Below are 22,762 nucleotides of genomic sequence, written 5' to 3'. Positions count from 1 at the left end.
CATGAAGTATTTTTGGGGGGTACTGGGGGTAAAGTATCTTTTGGAAGTCTATTTATCATGTAATATAATATTTATTAAATGATTACATGCTAGAAGGTGTCTACAATTTATATAAATTCAGGGCCGGATTTACGTAGTGGGTGCCCCTAGGCCCACTGCTGTTCGTCGCCCCTGTCAACTCCCCTTTATTCATGCAAATTTTCATCATCAGGACCAGGACCGGAGCAATGGAGATTGGCGCATGAGAATTTAAAAAATGATTGTATTTCTAGCGCATCCCCAGTGTTTTTGAACCAGTATTTTCTTGAGTTTATTTCTCATGTAACATAATATTTAATAAATATTAAAGGATTACATGCTAGAAGGTGTCTACAATTTATATATATTTCCAGATGATTTTATATATATATATATATACACAGTACATGAGAAGCTGCCAGGTGTTGCAGAGGTGGGAGGTGCCAGGTGACTTCTTTCCAGCTATTGCCCAGGGCACAGTGCGGAGATGGTTTTGGGTTTTTAGAGAACTGGGCTTTTTCTATATATTTCATAGTGACCATTTTATTGCAAGGAAACAGATACAAGGGGACAATAAAGACACTCAGGTGCATATTTATTGAATATCTGTCTGTGAAGTAAAGAGGAATATCCAGCAGTTTAATATTTTCACAAATGATTGAAGGACAAGGAAATTCATCACATAGCAGTCACTATGCTATAGTTCTAGGGGTACCCAGGACACAAACAAGCACTCACCCCAAATCTACCCCTAACTGGCCTTCAGGTTGAGCCCCAACCATATTTTCGGCTTCCATTTCCATAGTATGCCAAGTGGGTAACTAAATGAGGGGTATTATTAGAGGAGGAGCCTAGAGAAATAATTGGTTGCTTTCCTGTTTCAGAGTGTTCCTGAACTTGTCTTGTCTGAGCAATGAAAGCTGGAAACTGTAATCAATATATTCTGCTGCAGTGTCGTCCCTTTTTAGGGGTTAAGTTTATATAGCATACCACTGTAGAACTAACCCATTCCAGCATGATCTACCGACTACAGGCTCAGGGCCACCATTAGAAATCACTGGGCCCCACCCACCGGTCCCCGCCCACCCTGGCACCCAAGCCCCGCCCCAGACCCGCCCACTCCACATTACAGTTAAAAGACCACACAGACATCGGCGCTAAAAAAGAAACCCCCCACACACACAAGTTATGAAAAGCTATTGATGGTCAGGGCCCCCTCATAAAAAAAAAAACATTGGCGCCAGGGCCACTCATAAAAGTTTTTTTTAAAAAAGCATTGGTGCCAGAGCCCCCCTTACAAGTTAAAAAAACTGTGGCCCCAAAATGTTTTTTTAAAAAAAACATTGGTGCAAGGGCCCCCCTTACAAATTAAAAAAAATTAGGGCCCCAAAAAAATATTTTTTAAAAAAACATTGGTGCCAGGGCCCCTCCTTACAAGTTAAAAAAATTGGGGCCACAAAAAATATTTTTTAAAACAAACATTGGTGGAAGGGCCTATAGAATATTAAAATAATACATTGGTGGCCAGGGGATTAAAAAAAACCCCACAAATTGGTGTTCAGTAAAACTCGTGGCTTCAGGACTTCAACTTCGCCTCCTTTCGTGACTTTGGGTCTTTTCGCCGCTTCAGGACTTCAATTCCGGCTGTTTTCGTGACTTCGGGTCTTTTCGGCACTTTTGGACTTTGGTTTTGGCTATTTTCGTGGCTTCGGGGCTTTTCGCCGCTTCGGGAGTTCGGCACTTCTGCAGATCTTCGGCGCTGGCAAGGGGGGCCCGGCTCTTTCTAAACTGCAACACTGCCGGGCCCCCCTTCATGCCTGGGCCCGAGCCACTTGTCCCCCCTGATGGCGACCCTGACGGTGCTCATGAGTAGAATGTGAGAAGGAGCAAGAAATGCTGGGAAAGGGTTGCGTAGTTCTAATTGACCTCAAATTGATAGGAAAGTGTTAGTATCGATTCAGTGAGCTCCACTGAGCATCAGAAAAGTTTCTGTGGTGCCTTTCCCGTATTCTCCCCCACTCACTCACCTTCTTACTCCTTTTAGCTCCGCATAAATGGCAACTGTTTTGAGTTTTGGGCTTATATCCAGGGTATTTATTGTACTGGCATCTATCCCACAATCCAACATTATCACATCTCCCTGTAGAGCAGCACGTGGGGCTTCACAAGCTCAATTGCACCCTGAGTGTGCACATAACAACCAGAGACGGGAGATGATAGAGGGGTCGGAGAAGTGCTATCAACTCGGTTTCTGTTTGCTACAGACCCCGCCTTATCTTCCATGCTGCACTGGGGGGTATAATGTACTGCAAGGGCACTTGGGGGTGGGGATGTCTTGACTGGGATTCAAAATAGGCCCTGACATTTCAGAGGCACAGAGGTCCAATCAGCACCCAGAAGCCCAATAAATAGTGACTGTCTGTGGCATCTTACAGCATTTGCCAGAATCCGAATATTGTCAGTCCGGGCCTGCTGGGGTAAAAAGATAACAACAGCAGCTCTGACATTTCTGTATATCCCTGTCAGCATGCCCCTGCCTTATCTGGGGGGTATATTCCCTGTCAATATGTCCCACACCCTACCTGGCTGTTTATATCACTGTCAGTGTGTCCTGCCTTGGGTATATATCCCTGTCCCAGCCATATTTATTATATATATATATTTCTGTCAGTGAGCCGTGTCTGGGGTATATATTCCTGTTCTACTTGGATGTATATGTCCCATATATATTATATATAGCCATATCTGGGACAGGGATATGTCTGGGGTATATAATCTTGTCAGTGTGCCCCTGCCCTTCATAAGGGTAATTATCCACATTTTGACATCCAAGAAGTGACAGAACTATATCACCTAGAATCCCACCATGCACTTGGGGGATACTGGGAGTTGTAGTCCTACCCATCTGGTGTGTTAAAGTTTGACTTTTGCTGGTATCGTGTTCCTAAACTCACACACAGAAGAGTAACCTGAATGAGGAAAGTGTGGGGCCTAAATTGAGGTAAAAGGATGATGTTACATTTCCCTAGAACTCCCAGCCTTCCCTGACAAACAGCAGCTCTGACACCTCACACTTTCCTGTCACTTTATAACTTGCCAACTCAGGCCCCACCTAAGGCATCATGTGACAATCCTGGCTCCACCCACAGAAACTTATTTCACTGCACAGTAACTGTGCCTGCCCTGCTTGGTGTGTCAGTCAGGAGAGAGAGAGATGGCGGCGGAGCAGCAGCAGCAGCAGCAGCAGCAGCAGCAGCAGCAGCAGCCACAAGGGGTTGAGCTGCACGGTCTGAGCGATGAGGCGGCCTATAGTATGTGTAGTGACCCGCACCAACTCACTAAGGTCTGTGTCTCTCCCTCTAACCCTGCCCTGATCCCCTATATCTCTGTCAGTGTGTCCTGTCTGGAGTTATACATCCCTATTGGTTTGTCCCATGCCCTGTCTGGGGTTTTATATCCCTATTGCTTTGTCCCATACCTGTCTGGGGTTTTATATCCCTATTCGTTTGTCCCATGACTGTCTGGGGTTTTATATCCCTATTGGTTTGTCCCATGACTGTCTGGGGTTTTATATCCCTATTGGTTTGTCCCATGACTGTCTGGGGTTTTATATCCCAGCATGCCTGTGTCCTGTCTGAGAGTATATAGCCTTATTATCTTGACTACCTGGGTGTATCTATTCCTGTCAGCATGCCCTGTGCTCTGCCTGGGATTATATATCAATGTTAATGTGCCCCATGCCCTGCCTGGGATTATATATCAATGTTAGTCTGCCCCATGCCCTGCCTGGGGGTATATATCTCAGCAGGCCTCGTGCCTTGCCTGTGGGTTTACATCACTGGTTTATTGTGTAAAGCAAAATACACAAAGTTTGGGGTGTACCTCTTCATCAGGTGTGTAGCATTACATCATAACCCTCTTTAACTAGCCACCAGAAAGGATTTTTTTCCTTACTTTTTTTGCAGGGTCCCTGATTCTCACGTGTTGGGTAATGTAACAATTGCTGTTTGGAAATAGACACAAGGTTGCTACTAAATGGAGTTGCTTTTTTTTAAGATTCACCATTTTTTTTTTTTTTTTACCTTTTTGTCAAAACTGAAGTTTACGGTTCAGTGTTCGTGTCGCTGGTGTTTGTCTGGCAGCTCAGTGATCCTTGTGCAGCTTCTAAACTGTTCCAATTTTCTCCAATTATTGATGCATTTCTCAACAGAATATTAGCAGCTATTGTATCAATTATAACAGCTGCCCACTCTGAAACGTATTTGTTTAGCACAGTTTCCGTGGCCTGTCTGGTAGTGCTATGCGGGGCCGGCGTGAAGCCCGCGGGTTTGGGTTCTGCTCAAGATTTCCGGGTCACTTCTGCTCTCCATGCCCACGACCTTACACTGCTGGCTTTCAGCAGCCCCCTTTCATGACATCAGAGATGGGTGGGTCGGGCATGAGTCTATAAATAAAGGGAAACTGTTAGGTTTGGGTCTGGTGCGGGTCGACTCTTTATCGACCTGCACATCACTACTGACTGGTATATACACCATGCCCTGTCTGGAGGTATATATATCCCTGTAAGGGCTGCCACCTTTTCTGGAAAAAAATGCCAGCCTCCCTATATTTTTGCCCTTTTTCCCCTATTAATAACATTGACATCAATCTTAATTTTCAATACTGGCCAGGTGAGAACCATAATCCCTGCCAGTGTGCCCTGCATAAGGTTACCTATCCATGTTTTGACACCCAAGAAGTGACAGAACTATCACCTGCTTGTGATTGAGTTGCTTGAGTTTATCTGGTGTGCTAAAGGTTGGTTTTGCCCAGTATTGTGTTCCTAAACTCATATTCACACACACAGAAGGGAAACCTGATTTCAAGAAAGTGTGGGGTGATATGCAAATATATCCGCCTTATACCTCTAGGGCTTCTAGCTCTCTGGAGTCTGAGGTGCAACAGCACAGATGCAGCCCAGGCACAGCAAAGAGGCAGCACAACTGTAGCTGTTGACAAGGCCCATTTCTGTACAATCAATTCTAGACTGGAATCCAAATGAACATTTTGGAGTTTCAGTATATTTTATAGCTGGGACACACGGACCAATATTCTATAAAATCCAGAAGTACGCCAATGAGTTGCTTAGTGAAGTCTGTGTTTTATAATGCCCATATGTATCCGCAAAAAGGGGCAACGTTTCCAGCCCCTTTATCAAGCCAACAAGTGACCTTCAACCAGGTAGAGCGCTCCATTATCGTGCAACACGGACCAATATTGGCTACTCTTTTGGGAATCTCCTGCCATATGCCATTGACCAATATGTAATTGAGGTTGAAAAATGTAGTCAAGCGAGGACTACATTGGACAGTGGATATACTCCTTTTAGGGCTTCTATGTGACCATTGAACCAGTAGCCAAATGACTGAACCAGTCTGATTTAGTTACCACTTATATAGCCAAATAGAGCAAAGTTGGCCATAGATGCAAAGATCCGATCATACGAATCATCGTACGATCGGACTTTGCCATCTCCCGACCCGCCACTAACCATTCAGATCAAAGTCTTACCAGTCAGATTAGTAAAAGAACAGATCAGCAATGTTCTGCCCCTGACAGCAATCGTACGATATCTATGTCCAACTAAAGCTAGTGACAGTCTCCCACTGGAAATCGTACGGTCGGCAATACACGCAGAGATATTATCGGCAGCCGACAGAAATTTTCTAACCTGTCCGATCGTCCAAACGACCAATCTGCGCCGGACGAAAAATTTCGGGACTCTCCACACACGGTTCGAAAATCGTACAAATCCTCAATTCGTACGATCAGATCTTTGCGTCTATGTCCAGCTTAAAAGATCTGTTTATATGGTGACCTTGCTGACCTTGCTCAAAAAGTGCCTACTACAGTGTTCATGCCGGATCCTGGTGTCTACATCTGGATCTTGGTATCTGCTTTTTAGTTTAATTTCCCTTTAATTCTTGGTTAGTTTCCATATTCACCCCCCTTGCCTGGGGCTCTAACACCCTGGCATACTCTCTGCAACTGGAATGTGCAGAATGTTTTCCTCTTTACAAGTAGAATGAACTGGAGGGTAAAATAAAGTAGATTATTATATATACTATTCGGATAGGTGGTAAGTTTTATATGGGATCCCTATGTTGTTGTAGGCCATGTTATTGTTGGGTGGAGTATTTACTGTTCTTGTTAATGCTAATGAACCACAGCTGATATGTGTTTAACAGTATTGGTATCATTGCATTAGCAACATGCCCTGACCCGTATATTTCAGTCTGCAGCCTTGTGCCTTTATAGGGTCACAGAACTCCTCTGTAACTTCTAATATCCTTATAATTTGAAGCGGGGGGGGGGGGTGAAATGATCCCTTATAATACATTAGTGATCCTTGGAGTTCCCTGTATAACTCAGCCTGCAACCTTGTGCCTTTATATGGTCACAGAACCCCTCAGTGACTTGTAATATCCTTATAATTTATGGATGGGGGTACATTATGCCTTATAATATGAGTGTTACTCAGAATTCCCTGTATAATTCAGCCTGCAGTCTTTTGCCTTTATATGATCACATAACCCCCCAGTGACTTCTAATATCCTTATCATTTACGTCAGGGGTACCCGACCCGATCGATCCCGCCGGAGCCCATTGTGCATCATAATCGGATTGTTCGGCGTTGCGGCCGAACAATCAGATTACCCCCGATATAGCCATGCTCGTTAATGGCATATCTGGGAAAGATCCGCTCGTTTGGCGATGTTGCCAAACGAGCGGATCTTTGCGTCTATGGCCACCTTAAATTGTGTGTATGTTCAGTGTATACAACCATTTATTGTTGGAGCTTAATAAATACATGTTGAAGGTATGACAGTATACTTGCAGTGATTCAAATATTGTGAAGGGGATGGTATTTTTTGAGAAATTTCTCTCCCATGGTAGTGTAGATTTACCACAGGCGACAAATCTCCTTGTCTGCCATTACCATAAAGAAATGGGGAAGGGAAGGCAGGTCAGTGACAACTGTCAGACTTTCAAATAAGTGAAAAAATTGGGAAAATATTGATTTTTTTTTTTTAAATTAAAAATATAGGCAGAATAAAATTTCACCACAATCCTATTTATTTAGTTAATTTTTAGCAAAGGTGTTTTAGGTGTAAACTGCACTAATTTCATATGGAATACTATCATTATAATAAATCAGAAAAGTTCTAGATCATTTTAATTCTGTGACACTGATCTCTTGGTAATTGTTGCTTTTCTAGGATTTTATGCTGCAACAGACGATGCTCCGGATAAAAGATCCCAAAAAGTCCTTGGAATTTTATACAAATGTTCTTGGAATGACGTAAGTGGAAGATTCACTGCAATGAACTCGGTACAGAATGTAGTAAATGTATTGCAGAATCCCGTGTCTGTATCAGCACCAGTAGCACCCTGCAGCAAGGCTGACTGTCACTAAGAGGCTTTACAGTTAATGGGCAGAAAGTGGTCCCCTGTATACTACTGCAGATTAGACAACTGCCTTGTATGGTGCCCTCGACCCCTACTACTATGCCACCACCTTGACCTCTGAAGGGACGGAGGGCATCCCCAAGCCCCCATACCAGTACCATCTTCCTATCTGTATTGTGACAAGGACATGGGTATAGTCATTAACATGGTACACAAGTTCATATAACATATTGTTAGTACCCCGTGCCCTTCTCAGATCACCAACAGGCACATGATATGGAAGTGCTAGAAGTGGTGTAGTGGCTTCTAAATGGGTCATAGCACTGCACTGGATTCAGGGATTCTGATCCATCTCTTCAGAGCTCAGCACAGTGTATTGAGTGGGGGGGGGGGAAGGGGGCACCCTATGCTAATGGAGAAACCTCCTACTTAAGAAATGAAAGGAAAACTAGTGCACAAAAACAAACCAACAAACCATACATGTTAGGTCACATGAGCAGACAGAATTCTGTCTTTTGCTTCAACACTTCATCTTGTTACAGTTAGAGCTGCAGTATTTCTGGTCAGGTGATCTCTGAGGCAGCACACAGACCATCACGAAATGGCTGATCAAAGCAAGAGATGTAAAAGGCCAAGATTTACTTAAATATATATACCAGTTTGGTCAGATTCCTTAATATGCCACTTAATATGACACTTAGTGTTCGTTTTGGGGGTATAGTTTTCCTTTAACTAGGCCATATCACAGAATCCTTCACGTAAGATTCAGACGAATACCAAACTAAATCTGAATCCTAATTTGCATATGCAAATTAGGGGCGGGAAAGGAAAACGTGGGAAAAAATTATTTTACTTATTTTGTTTTTTTCCCTTCCCACCCCTAATTTACATATGCAAATTAGGCTTAAAGCATATATGGCCATTCCCTGTACTAAGCACAACTTCAGGTGGCCATACACAGGCAGATTTAAGATGGCGATTCAGCCCATGTATGAGACCCTCCAATTGGTCCACCCGACCAATATCTGGAAGAAAATCGGGCAGATGACAGTTGGGCAGATTTTGATTTTCCCGTTGGATCAAGGTCTGCATCTAAACATTGATGCTGTCCTCGATCCAACCGCTGGCATAGCAGCAATTATGATTGGATCAGTCCAATATTTTCCACCTTGGTGTTTTGACCTTTAGTCAATCACAGCCTGACACTCATGCAGGGAAAAATATACTGCAGTTCTCTGCAAGGTCCACTGATCTGCTAAAGATTACGAGGGCTACCCCACAACAAGTTAGGTCTTGGCTGGCATATTTCAGTGCAACTTACCCGTTGCCACCAGCTCAGGATTTTGTAATTCCCAACTTCTGTGTCTCTTAATGCACGGTATTCACCAAGATTCAATTAATCGTCTCATGGAAGTGAGCTTCATTTTTAATTCATGTGGTTCATTATGGAATTTACAGCCTCCTTCAGAAATTTGACTTCCCCTCTATGAAATTCTCGCTCTACTTTATGGCCTATGAGGACAAGAAGGATATCCCGGCAGATGTGAAGGAGAGAACGGCCTGGACATTTTCCCGCAAGGCAACTCTTGAGCTCACACAGTAAGTTTAGTACCATGAGACCAGCTGGATTATAAATGGGGAGGTGTGGGGGGGGGGGGCGGAAATATAATATTGCACTGGACTGTAAATATACAAATTACACATAGTTCTACCTAATTAGCATCTTATAATTTATTTACACTTATAAGAAGCAAAAAAACTTGACTAATGTACTTTTGGGATAACAGGTACAGCTGTTTGTGCCATATATTGATTTCTGTTCCCTATGAGCAAGTGCCTCTATATAAATGATATCATATGGCCATTGTCATGCTAGGCTATACCAAACCCCCCCCCCCTGACATCCCCCATAGACTTTTTTGGAAATCACTGCTGTGCTGCTGGTCAACGAGGAGGAAGGTGGTTTCAGGCATTTCTCTGCCGGTGGATCTGTCTTGTGTGACGTTGACCTATGAGTTAGCAAAGTGACACTGACAATAAACAGCCTCTGGGTTAATGCCAGTTACTACTTTGTACCTCGTTTCTCATTAAATCCAAATTATATTCAAAGATTTGTTATAGCAGGGCTAGCAGGGAATTTGATAAAAATAAACAAAAAAAACATTCCACACAATCACTCAATGGAAATTGAACAATTTCTCTCATTTTAATTACGCCGCACACCTCTAGGGCTGCTTTGTAACGTGAAAAATTAGGGAAGAAACATCGTTGCTTGTTTTCTGGTTGGGGGTTAATGCTGGAGGGCCTAAGGAGGATTTACAGATTAGCAGGTAGAGGATAAGTGTTTGGCTCTTTGTTGGGCTCTGGGATTTGTAGTTCAGTTTTTGGTGGGATTATCATGTTCATGTGGGCAATATAAGGGGACCTAATACTGTCCTGTGAATGAACAAAAACCTTATACTGATATATATACAATATATTCCTCCGGTAATATCCTTGGCGTCAACACCTCACAATTGGTACTCCGTAAAATAAGTCCTTTGTACTTGTGTCAAGCCTGTTCCCCAAAAAGCCCCTCCATTGCTGGGGCAAACCTCCCTTATGCTGTAACCAGCCCTGTCACATACTGTCTTGAATAACAAACACAGAGGAAGCAACATCTTGTGTGTTGTAAATGTGAAATTGGAATTTCTTTATCCTGTTGCGTTTCATCCCATCTCATTTTGTGTTTCCATCTGATAGCAACTGGGGAACAGAAAATGACGAGAAGCCTTATCACAATGGCAACTCTGATCCCCGGGGTTTTGGTGAGTAGAAGTACTGGGCAAATACTTCAGTGGTATAAAAATGGTGGCAGAGACAACTGATTCAGCCTGGAATAGTTTAGTGTAACAATAAAAACGGTGTAAATATAAAATAACATGTAAAAAAATAATATGTAAAAGCTGGAGTGAACAGTTGTCTAACTCCCAACTTCCTACTTTACATCTCGAGGGTCACCAACCTTTTTAACCTGTGAGCAACTTTCAGATGTAAAAAGAGTTGTGGCGCAACGCAAGCATAAAAATGTTCCTGGGTAGTGCAAAATACGTGCCTATGTGGACTGTCAGCATAGAGGAGGCTCTGTTTGGCAGTACACCTGGTTTTTATGCAACAAAAACTTTCCTCCAAGCCTGGAATTCAAAAATAAACTCCTGCTTTGAGGCCTCTGGAAGCAACATCCATGGGGTTGGTGAGCAACATGTTACTCATCAGCCACTGGTTGGGGATCACTGCTCTGACACGGGGAGGCAGATTTATCAAAGGAAGAATTTCGAATTCATCTCATGAACTTGATATTCGACCAATCGAAATCTATTTAAAACATCGAGTTTGTTAAACTCTGTTGAATAGGATTCACACGAAAACTCAAATTGAATTCAATTAGAGTTTTAAAAACTCGATTCGAGTTTTTGCTCCAAAAAAAACTTGAATGTCAGGAAAGCTGCAAACAACTCCAAATTGTCCCCAGGTCGTCTCGTATTGACTTTAACAGCAATTCAACAGGTTTTAGGTGGTGATTAGTTGAATTAGAGTTCTTAAAGGTCCAGAGTATTAAAAATCTCGAAAATCGAATCTGGATTTTTTAAAAAAACTTGAATCTATTTTGAATAATTTCCTAGTTGAATTTGACAGTTTTGCCCATAAAAAAAACTCGAAAATTGTCATTTTCAATTCGACTTTTTATAAATCTGCTCCTTAGTTAGTCAGTAACTTAAAGGGGGGGGCACAAGGGACATACCTGTTGAAAGAGTTTGCTTTTGATCCTTAGCATACAGGTCAGATTCAAAAGCAATTGTGTATGACCAATATGCCCACCCCCACTCAGATCACTGATTCAATTAACCTATACATATGAATTAATATAATGTGTAGCACCCACAAACAGAAACGTAGGCCTGTTGTTCCAGTTTCCTAGTGAGTTAGTGGTAAGTGTTTATCAGCGGAGCTAATATTATCATTTATTTATTTATATAGTGCTAACATATTCAGAAGTGCTTTAGAGATTATCGGTCCCTGCCCCTTGGAGCTTACAATCTAGGGTCCCTACTCCCATACAAGTTAACAGTTAGCCAGTTAACAGAAGCCATGTATTTGGAGTGTATGATACCAGAGTAATTGAAGGAAACCATACAGACATGGGGACATGCAAACTCCTTGCAGATAATGTCTGGCTGGAATTGAATTTAGGACCCCAGCCCTGCCAGGCAGCAACAATAACCCATGTGTTTCTCTTTGTTAGGTCACATTGGCCTCGCTGTCCCAGATGTCTATGCTGCTTGTAAGAGATTTGAAGAACTTGGGGTCACCTTTGTAAAGAAACCAGATGATGGTGAGAGTAATGATAAATTATAAGGGTTTCATTCATTACTGCTCAGGAGTGTGGGTGCTCCCTTCACTCTGTGCCCAGACCTGTCTGATTTGTATTGGTTATTCTAGTCCAGGTCGTTGCTATTAAAGGGCACCTATCACAGTAAAACTCTTTCCTCCACTGGAGATGCAGGAAGAGATTGTATTTTGGTAGAAAATGCACCTAGTGAGTGCTATGCCTCCCACAATGGGTCAATGTTGGGTCATGTTCATGCACAGTTCCCCAGCATGTTCATTATGTGCATGTACTATTAGTCTGCACCTCTAGTGGGGGAAAGAATTTTGCTATGATAAATACCATTTAATATTGAAGGACCCCTGTTGATTGGTATACATCTATAACATACAATGTACTTCCCACACAAAAACGTTTAACATTTATTGCCTAAGGACAAGGGTACATGTTTTTAAACGCTTCTCTCCCACTGCAGAGAGAAGCGGATCCACGGCAATCAGAGGTTTCCTGCACCTGCACTGATAGGCACAGCTTTGGCCTGGGTGAGGTTAAACGGAGTGAAGATCAGCCTGAAAATGCCAGCTTTCATGGTTTTCAACTCTACGTAGCCACATTCAGACCAAAGCTGTATTTGTCAATGTAGCTACAGAAAGCCACCTCTCTCCACCTAATTAAAATCCACAAGCTGGGAAAAGCGGTCAATATACATGTGACTTCTGAAGTTCTAGTCCCTTGGGCGCACACTCACTTTCTGTAATATCTGACAGGCCCAAGCAGGCCCGGACTGTCAATCTTTGGGTTCTGGCAAATGCCAGAGGGGCTGCTATAAGGTGCCATAGAAAATCAGTATTTAGTGGGCTGGTGGGGGCTGTTTGGGCCTCTGTGCACCTGAAATGCCAGGGCCTATTTTGATCCTAAATCCAGACTTGGGCCCAACCATTCATTATATTTGTACGTGCCATAAAGTGGGAGTCAAATACACATTTAAATGAGGAATATTGCACATAGAAAACCTTGTTAGAATCGTTTTGTTTTGATAAATGTTCACACACACACAGCCCCACCCCAAAAGCAATTGTATGTGTCAGGTGTAACCAGTTAGTGTAGTTAATCGATCTCCACCTGATTTCATTAGCCTGATGCATATCTGCCAGTACCTATAACAATGAGCTGGCATAACGTGGTGTTAAAACACTGCTTGGCTTAAAGGGGTTGTTCACCTTTGACATAACTTTTAGTATGATGTAGAGCGTGATATTGTAAGATAATTTGCAATTGGTTTTCATTTTTTATTATTTGTGTTTTGAGTTATTAAGCTTTTTATTCGGCAGCTCTTCAATTTGCATCTTAACCAATCTGGTAACTAGGATCCAAATTACCCTAGCAACCACACATTGATTTAAATAAGAGACTGGAATATGAATAGGAGAGGGCCTGAATAAAAGGATCAGTAATAAAAAGTAACAATAACAATACATTTGTAGCCTTACAGAGCATTTGTTTTTTAGAAGAGAGTCGGTGACCCCCATTTGAAAGCTGCAAAGAGTCAGAAGAAAAATGCAAATAACTATAAAACTATAAAAATTGAAAACCAACTGAAACGTTGTTTAGAATTGGCCGTTCTTTTTTTTTTTTACATTAAAAAAAATTGAATTTTATTTTGATATTTCTCATAAAAAAATCAAGACATTTTATGCTGTGTAATTAATAGAAATTGTTATAAAAGTCCATTCAAACAACAGCAACAAAAGATCAACGGCTGCAAAAAAGTTTTACAGTTTAGCCCTTTTATTAGCTTTCCCTTTTTTGGCCGTTCTATAACATAATAAAAGTTACCTTGAAGGAGAACCACCCCCTTTAAGAGAAATACATTGGTTTCCCCTGACTTGGTTGTGTTCACAATAATTCTTATGGGAAAACTATCTTTATGAAGATTATGTTCAATAAGGGTCCAACACTATAGGGCAAGGTGAGTGGTACATACAGAATAAGGAACGACAAATGGACCCTGCCCAAATCAGGGGAATTCAGTTTGCTGATACGTTTTATCCCCAGTTTTCCTTCCCATATGCAGGAGCTAGCGGTATAGTGATAGTATTAAAGGGGTAGTTTACCTTTAAGTTAAGTTTAAGTATAGTTATAGTTATAGTATTGAATTAACAATTCTAAGCAACTTTCCAATTAGTCTTCATTATTATTTTTTTTATAGTTTTTTTTTAATTTTTGTTCTGTTAACCCTTGCTAGCTTTCAAATGGGGGTCACTGACCCCCATATTAAAAACAAACCCTCTGTAAGGCTTCAGATGTATTGTTATTGTTACTTTTTATTACTCGTTTTCTATTCCTGCCTCTCCTATTCATTTTCCAGTCTCTTATTGAAATGAATGCATGATTGCTAGGGTAATCTGGACCCAAGCAACCAGATTGTTGAAACTGGAAAGCTGCTGAACAAAAGCTGAAAAAAAGCTAAATAATTTAAAAGCTGCAAATAATTATCAATAAATGAATAATAATTTCTGTCTCCGACTATCACTCTATATCCTTCTAAAAGTGAACAACTTTATAATATTCACTGGTGTCTCACCCTTTTTCACTGTGCTTATTCTTTAGGCAAAATGAAAGGATTAGCTTTTATTCAAGACCCTGATGGATACTGGATTGAGATTCTCAGTCCCAACAACATGCTGTCTATAATCTAAAGGTGCTTCAATCAAGATTCCATTTGGCACATAGAGAAAGTGTTAAGTTCTGTGGGGAATAATTCTATAAATAAATGACTATTATGCACTTATTCTCATTTCCCTTTCCCTAAAATACATCAAGTTGCTTCCTTTCATTTACACTTAATATCTGGAGCGAGTATGGCAAGACCCCAGGCAGACTCCGGCCTCTCTTGTGGGGTCGGTAACAGCTGTAGGTGGTTGGATTTCCAGACCTGCTCCGACGATTAGAACAAATGCCCTTGTGTTCTTTCTCCTTGGAATAGACATGTATTTACCCTATTTTGGGCAATTTCTTGGCTGCTCATTAATATAAACACTGGGTTCAGGCCTGAGTTAACAGGCCACTTATGTTTACAATCAAGATCTCACTTAAACCGACCACTCATGGACTGATTTGGCTACATCCAACCAATCCCTATGAACAATATATTTGTAGGGTATTTGGCTAAATTCTGGCTAATAAGCAATTCATTTAGATGCATAATGCAGACTGAACTGATTTATGTGCAGCCATGCACCATGCATCTACATTAATTGATTAGCCATGCAGGCTGTGTATTCCATATGTGTACGGTTTTAAAGGGGTGAGGTGGAAACCCTAGTTACAACAGTAACACAGGTCACCCTGTTGCCCACACTGCCAGTCACTTGGAAATAGCAAAATCAGTCCCTGTGTAGCTAGCTATATGACTACAGAGTATATCTCTTTAGATACGTTCTAGAGAACTAAATGCTACTAAAATCTGTGAACATTTGCAGTTGACAGAAGTGAAGTGTAACTGCCGGAAGTAACTACATGGTAGCAGTGATTATTGGTTTATCCATCACTTAAAGGATAAGTAAACCTTAAAAATAAGTGAATGTAAAATGGATGAGGGTGCTATTGTAAACACTTTCATCATTTACATTGATTATTTATTTTGTTTTTATTCCAAGATATTAAGGGATACATGTACTGTTAAAATGAATGAATTTTGTTACAACAGCACCATCTGCTGGTCAGTTTCTGACCACCAAGTAGTCAAGGAAGTTGTCAGGACAAAGAGACTGTTCTGATGTTCTTCTGCTTAGTAAAGATTTGAGGGAGGTTTATATATTTTTTTTACCTAAGCAGAAGAACATCAGAGCAGCCTTTTATTTTATCCTGACAACTTCCTTGACTACTTGGTGGCCAGAATGGTGGGAAAATGACCAGCAGGTGGCGCTGTTGTAACAAATTTAATTCAAATTAACAGAACATGTATTCTTTAATATATTGGAATAAAACCATAATGAATGTAAATGACAAAAGTGCTTAGAGTATCACCCTCGTTAATTTTACATTCACTTATTTTTAAGGTTTATTTATCCTTTAAGGTTTGTTCCACGACCATTTCCCAGTATAGGGACGTTTGGCTAGACTGCACTGGGATCCCATAGGAATACAGTCAGTCTATCAGCAATGAAAATGCCTTTATAATTATGGCAGTTTGTTCCCTCGAGGCACACAGTGTAGGCCATATATTCTTGGACAGACTGAAACAATCACAGTGAGGAGCATTGGATGAGAGGCTTACCCATTGTACCAGTTCATTGATTTCCCAGCATGCAATGGCTGCCATTGGGAGTCTGATCCCAAAATGCAGCCCAACCTAATCTCTGGTCTGCTCCAGTTCCATCCATTATTTCACCCTTTTGTTCTTCAGTGGTAAAAGGCTCCACTTAAACTCTGCACTTCTGTGTGAGTCACTGGTATATAAAGTGTTAATATCAACATTTCCACTCTGCCATCCATTTACAGCACTGTGGGAAAATCACCTCACCCTGGTGTTAAGGAACTTGATGTAGATGCCATAAATCCTGATAATACTATTAGTGCCTCCATTAGGAACCATTAGTGTTAAACCTTGATTGACCCGAGATCATGTGATAAAACTGGATTTTTTTTTTTAACGCCAAATAAAAGGTTTAATACAACTGCTTTCCTGTTCTCATTTATATACATGGGGTTATGTGTTTATGCCTGAGACATCAGTAGCATTGATATGCAAGATCCACAGCAAATGATGGGGAAACATTTACAGGATTTAAACAGTAATTTTATTCTAACATTGGTATAGTTTATAGTAGTACAGACTATAAAACAGATTAGGGGCTGTTCCTACTGAATTGTGCTTAGTACAGGGGAATACCTATGCTGTTGTTTTCTGGTATCTCTTTGTACACTCTATGAGCAAACTTAGGGGCTGTTCCTGCTGAATTGTGCTTAGTACAGGGAATACCTATGCTCAGGGCTGATCCTATCAAATGTGGGGCCCAATTGGGACCATGTTGGCGGGGCCCCTAGACAAAGTGTTGCTGGCTACTGACACACCAAGTATTTAGGAAAATAAGGGCATACAGGCACAAAATAGAAAGGAAAGGGGCAGACAAGGTAAGAGAGTGAGAGGGATGAAATAGGGGCACACAGGGTAAGAGAGAGAGGGAGGAAATAGGAGAGTGGACTGTGCCAATTAGTTTGGGGCAGGCTGGGCCGATTCAGCTTGGAAGCAGGCTTGGTTGGATTGGGGGCAGGCAGGGCCTATCAAGGTTAGAGGAAAAATGGGCCTATGAGAGTTGGGGGCTGGCTAGACCTATGGAGTTGGGGGATAGGCTGGCTTATCAGAGTTGGGGGTGGGCTGGACCTATGGATTTGGGGATGGGCTGGACTCTCAAAGTTGGGGGCAGGCCAGGCAGCATCATGTGCTGAGGGAAATATCTGTGCTGCCCTGTGGTGCGGGGCCCCCAGAGGTGCGGGGCCCTATTGGGCCCAATTGGTCCAATAGGCCTAAGGCCGGCCCTGCCTATGCTGCCATAGTATTATGGGATCTCTCTGTACAGACTATGAGCAAATTTAGCGGGTTGTCCCTGCTGAATTGTGCTTAGTACAGAGGAATACCTATGCTGCCATAGTTTTATGGTATTTCTCTGTACGGGCTATGAGCAAACTTAGGAGGGCTGTTCCTGCTGAATTGTGCTTAGTACAGGGAATACCTATGCTGCCATAGTTTTATGGGATCTCTCTGTACAGACTATGAGCAAACTTAGGAGGGCTGTTCCTGCTGAATTGTGCTTAGTACAGGGAATACCTATGCTGCCATAGTTTTATGGGATCTCTCTGTACAGACTATGAGCAAACTTGGGGGCTGCTACGGCTGTTACTGCTGACTTGTGCTTAGTACAGAAGAATACCTATGTTGCGATTTAACCGGGAGACAGAAATTATCATTTTGTCAGTGATTTCGTTTCACCTTTGGTCTATGTAAAAACTCTGGGGAAAGACAATGAATCAGTAGACCTAACAATAAGAAAAATCTTAAAGGGGTTGTGCACATTTGAATGAACTTTTAGCATGATGTAGAGTGAGAAATTATGAGACCATTTGGAATTTGGTTTTAATTTTTTGAGTTATTTAGCTTTTTAATTCAGCAACTCAACAGTTTGCAATATCAGCAATATGGTTCCTAGGGTCCAGATTTCCTTAGCAACCATGCACTGATTTGAATAAGAGACTAGAACATGAATAGGAGAGAACTTGAGTAGCAGGAAAGAGTCAGAAGACGACAAATAATTGAAAAACTACAAAAAAGAATTAGCCATTCTGTTACATACTAAAAGGTAATGTAAAGGTGAACTACTCCTTTAAGGGAAATTGTATTTATTAAGATCAAAGAGATCACAAAACATAGTGTGATGAGCAGCATTGGATGAATTGATTCCTCTTGCACTCATTCTACTTTCTTATTGTAAATCATGTAATCTAATGAAATCCTGATATTTTTGTTTTACTTTGTAAATGTTTTAATTAGAAATCCCCTATCTGATCCCCATTGTAAGCAGCAGTCCTATGTACAACTCCCAGCATCTTTCCTTGATACAAGCAGCCTACAGCAAAATGACTTTACACGCCAGGGGCTTTTTGCCTGTTACTACAGTTTGTACCAAGAGACTCAACTCAAGTAAGTAGGATTAGACTGAGTTATTTCCCATTCTTTGCATACGCCCTCAGCTCTGTCAGCTATTTTCTGTATGGAAGTCGTCCCAAAGACCATATTTATACACCCACTGAATGCAATGATGCCTATACAGATTCATGTATCATTTCCAGAAGAGAACCGCTGACTGACTACATGTAGGTTCTCTCACTTTAATGTTTCCAAAGCAGTGTGGGTGCGTCACTTCCAGTAAAGCGCCGCTAAGTGCCCCTGTAGTAAGTAGAGGTGGGCCCAGTAATAACCCCCTTCTGGAAGCAGATAAAGGAGATATTTGAGACGGTAATAAAGGACCAGGAAATTACAGTATAAGCTCTTTAAAGGGATTCTGTCATGATTTTTATGGTGTCGTTTTTATTTCTAAACAATTTATTTTACCATGTAAAATGTAATTCTTGAACCAACAAATATATATTTTTTAATCTGTAATATTGGTGTGTGGGCAGCCATCTAAGGTCATTTTGCCTCTGCCAACTCTTGCACCTACTTGCACCCAATTCCTCAATGCAGGTAAGAGAGCGGCTGGGGAGGAGGTTTTTTTTTTATTAGCTATAGAGGAACAGACCCCACAGTCCTGGACCCCCTGTAACTAGACCCCAAAGGGCCCTGGTACAGAAATTTAAAACTGGGCCCCCTACCCCCCACCCCCCCACACACACACACATTGAGCTGGAATACAGCATTACTGGGTTGGGAGAACAAGTAGTAGGGCGAATATTAGCGTTGCAGTCACTCAGTCAGCTCTATGTCCTGTTCTGTAAAGAGGGACTTGGTGGCATTGCGCAGAGGAGCCATGTGCCTTCTACATAGATGCGCTGAATGGGGACAGCCATGTCACCGGCACTTCTTCAGCTGCGAAACAATGGTTTGACCAATCAGGGCCAGAGAGGTGAACAGCCAATCGGGGGAACGCTAGTGAGTGAAGGGAAGCGTTAATTGAACTTGCTTAGTTCTGGGTCTCATGCTCAAAGTGACAAGCAGTGTCAGTGCTGCACTGCATCATAGGCACCATCTCTCCCTACTATACCTGCTATCCCACAGTCACACTCCCTTCCCAGAGACTATTATCCCACTGTGACTATAGACACCATCTCTCCCTACTATACCTGCTATCCCACAGTCACACTCCCTTCCCAGAGACTATTATCCCACTGTTACTATAGGCACCATCTCTCCCTACTATACCTGCTATCCCACAGTCACACTCCCTTCCCAGAGACTATTATCCCCACTGTTACTATAGGCACCATCTCTCCCTACTATACCTGCTATCCCACAGTCACACTCCCTTCCCAGAGACTATTATCCACTGTTACTATAGGCACCATCACTCCCTACTATACCTGCTATCCCACAGTCACACTTCCTTCCCTGAGACTATTATCCCACTGTGACTATAGACACCATCTCTCCCTACTATACCTGCTATCCCACAGTCACACTCCCTTCCCAGAGACTATTATCCACTGTTACTATAGGCACCATATCTCCCTACTATACCTGCTATCCCACAGTCACACTCCCTTCCCAGAGACTATTATCCACTGTTACTATAGGCACCATCTCTCCCTACTATACCTGCTATCCCACAGTCACACTCCCTTCCCAGAGACTATTATCCACTGTTACTATAGGCACCATCTCTCCCTACTATACCTGCTATCCCACAGTCACACTCCCTTCCCAGAGACTATTATCTCACTGTTACTATAGACACCATCTCTCCCTACTATACCTGCTATCCCACAGTCACACTCCCTTCCCAGAGACTATTATCCACTGTTACTATAGGCACCATCTCTCCCTACTATACCTGCTATCCCACAGTCACACTCCCTTCCCAGAGACTATTATCCCACTGTTATTATAGACACCATCTCTCCCTACTATACCTGCTATCCCACAGTCACACTCCCTTCCCAGAGACTATTATCCACTGTTACTATAGGCACCAACTCTCCCTACTATACCTGCTATCCTATAGTCCCATTTTTTGCAAATTTTTGGTCCCGAATACTAAAAGTCAGTGTTTCCGGCAGGCCCCGGGGGAGAGTGGGCCATGGTGCAACTGCACCTCCTTCTACTGGGGGCACACGGGAGGTTTTGACAGCTGCGCACTAAGTCTCACAGCAGGCAAAGTAGATAGTGTGCAGACACCGGCCTAGGGGCACCACAGATACAAATCCAGCCCTGTTGATTTTGTCACTGACCGGTTAACCAGGATTAAATTATGCTTTAGCATGTATATGTGTGCACAAGGCACAGGTGTGTGTGAATTCATTACCATAATTTACAGAATAGTTATTAAAAAGCGGTACATGTTGCCCTAGTTCTCCTCTGTTTCCTTTTAAAGGGGTTGTTCACCTTTGAGTTACCTTTTAGTATGATGTAGTCATATTCTGAGACTATTTGCAATTGGTTTTCAGTTTTTATTATATGTGTTTTTTTTAGATATTTGGCTTTTTATTCAGAAACTCTCCAATTTGCAGTTTCAACAATCCTTTTGCTAGGGGCCAAATTACAATAGCAACCATGATCTGCATAAGTGACTGGAATATGAATCGGAGAGGCCTGAATAGAAAGACTAATAAAAAGTAGCAATAACAATACATTTGTAGCCTTACAGAGCATTTGTTTTTATAGATAGGGTCAGTGACCCCCGGTTGAAAGCTGGCAAGAGTCAGAAGATGAAGGAAAACAATTAAAAAAAACTATAGAAAATAAATAATAAAGACCAATTGAAAAGCTTAGAACTGAGCATTCTAACATACTAAAAGTTCACTTTAAGGTGAACAACGTGGGAGAAGATACTCTGATGGCTTTGGCTACTGTTAGTAACCATGGAAACTTTCTTTTTCACTTCCCTGGCACAAGTAGAAGATAATAGGAAATATAGGGAGCTGAGAGATGGCGGGTTCTCCAAAAAAAGTAAGAGCTACGAGAAATGGAAAGACAGAAATGTATCGGAAGCAGGATCACTTAGTAGCAGCCAGATTCCTACTTTGTGTGGAACGCTGACTTCCGGCATCTCAGATCGTCACTCCCACAAGGCGGCTACGTGATGCGTCACGGCGCTTACGCACAGTAGTGACGCCACCATCTCGCGTGATGAGACTTGCGGCATCAGGATTTTCTGTCAGACGGGAGGCGGGGAGCTTGCAGTTGACAGCTCTGCGGGAGGTGTAAGTCACTATCCGGTACAGCGGGCTGTAATAGGAGAAGCGGGACTGTTGTGTGCACTTATCGGGTGTCCTGCTGTCAGCGAGCTTCAGTTCTCGGAAGGGAGGGCGATTGCTGGGGTGTCTGCGTGTTGCTTCCCCACATAGCGTTAGCTTTCCGTACTGCTCTTTTGTCACAGGAGGTTTAGTCCCGGCTGAGCTGCAAAGGGATTGGATAGGCTAAAGGGGGATGTTTAACCCTCCCCAACAATAAAAAGCAGTCACCCTAGCAACCGTCTTCCCTCCCGAAGTCTGCAGCTCACTGTGTATTGTGTGTGACTGTATATTGTGTGTGACTGTATATTGTGTGTGTGACTGTGTATATTGTGTGTGTGTGTGTGTGTGTGTGTGTGTGTGTCTGTGTATATTGTGTGTGTGTGTGTCTGTGTATATTGTGTGTGTCTGTGTATATTGTGTGTGTGTGTGTCTGTGAATATTGTGTGTGTCTGTATATTGTGTGTCTGTGTATATTGTGTGTGTGTGTGTGTCTGTGTATATTGTGTGTCTGTGTATATTGTGTGTGTGTGTGTGTCTGTGTATATTGTGTGTGACTGTGTATATTGTGTGTGTCTGTGTATATTGTGTGTGTGTCTGTGTATATTGTGTGTGTGTGTCTGTGTATATTGTGTGTGTCTGTGTATATTGTGTGTGTGTGTCTGTGTATATTGTGTGTGTGTGTCTGTGTATATTGTGTGTGTGTGTGTCTGTGTATATTGTGTGTGTGTGTGTCTGTGTATATTGTGTGTGTGTGTGTCTGTGTATATTGTGTGTGTCTGTGTATATTGTGTGTGTGTGTGTCTGTGTATATTGTGTGTGTGTGTGTCTGTGTATATTGTGTGTGTCTGTGTATATTGTGTGTGTGTGTGTCTGTGTATATTGTGTGTGTGTCTGTGTATATTGTGTGTGTGTCTGTGTATATTGTGTGTGTGTGTGTGTCTGTGTATATTGTGTGTGTGTGTCTGTGTATATTGTGTGTGT

At 42.1% G+C, this 22,762-nt stretch overlaps 2 protein-coding genes across 4 annotated transcripts in view; both read left to right on the top strand.

Annotated features, from left to right (window-relative positions):
• Positions 1–16,512, top strand: part of glo1.L (glyoxalase 1 L homeolog) — a 59,834-nt gene extending 43,322 nt beyond the window's left edge. The window contains exons 1-6 of one of the 2 annotated variants that reach the window (XM_041562210.1): positions 3,203–3,361; positions 7,278–7,360; positions 8,926–9,066; positions 10,210–10,274; positions 11,750–11,839; positions 14,444–14,620. In XM_041562210.1, the coding sequence (XP_041418144.1) occupies positions 3,233–3,361; positions 7,278–7,360; positions 8,926–9,066; positions 10,210–10,274; positions 11,750–11,839; positions 14,444–14,532 (597 nt within the window). In that variant the 5' untranslated portion in view covers positions 3,203–3,232 and the 3' untranslated portion in view covers positions 14,533–14,620. 2 annotated transcript variants of the gene reach the window in all.
• Positions 16,513–21,638: 5,126 nt separating this feature from the next.
• btbd9.L (BTB (POZ) domain containing 9 L homeolog) overlaps positions 21,639–22,762 on the top strand; it is a 78,365-nt gene continuing 77,241 nt past the window's right edge. The window contains exon 1 of one of the 2 annotated variants that reach the window (XM_018262064.2): positions 21,639–21,748. In XM_018262064.2, coding sequence (XP_018117553.1) covers positions 21,675–21,748 — 74 coding nt within the window. In that variant the 5' untranslated portion in view covers positions 21,639–21,674. The remainder of the gene's footprint in view (positions 21,749–22,762) is intronic. The other variant, NM_001095433.1, reaches the window with a different exon arrangement.

Source organism: Xenopus laevis, chromosome 5L (genome assembly GCF_017654675.1).
Source record: "Xenopus laevis strain J_2021 chromosome 5L, Xenopus_laevis_v10.1, whole genome shotgun sequence".
Classification (NCBI taxonomy): Eukaryota; Metazoa; Chordata; class Amphibia; order Anura; family Pipidae; genus Xenopus; species Xenopus laevis.
Note: the sequence above shows the minus strand (reverse complement) of the source record. Positions and strands in the feature narration are given on the sequence as shown.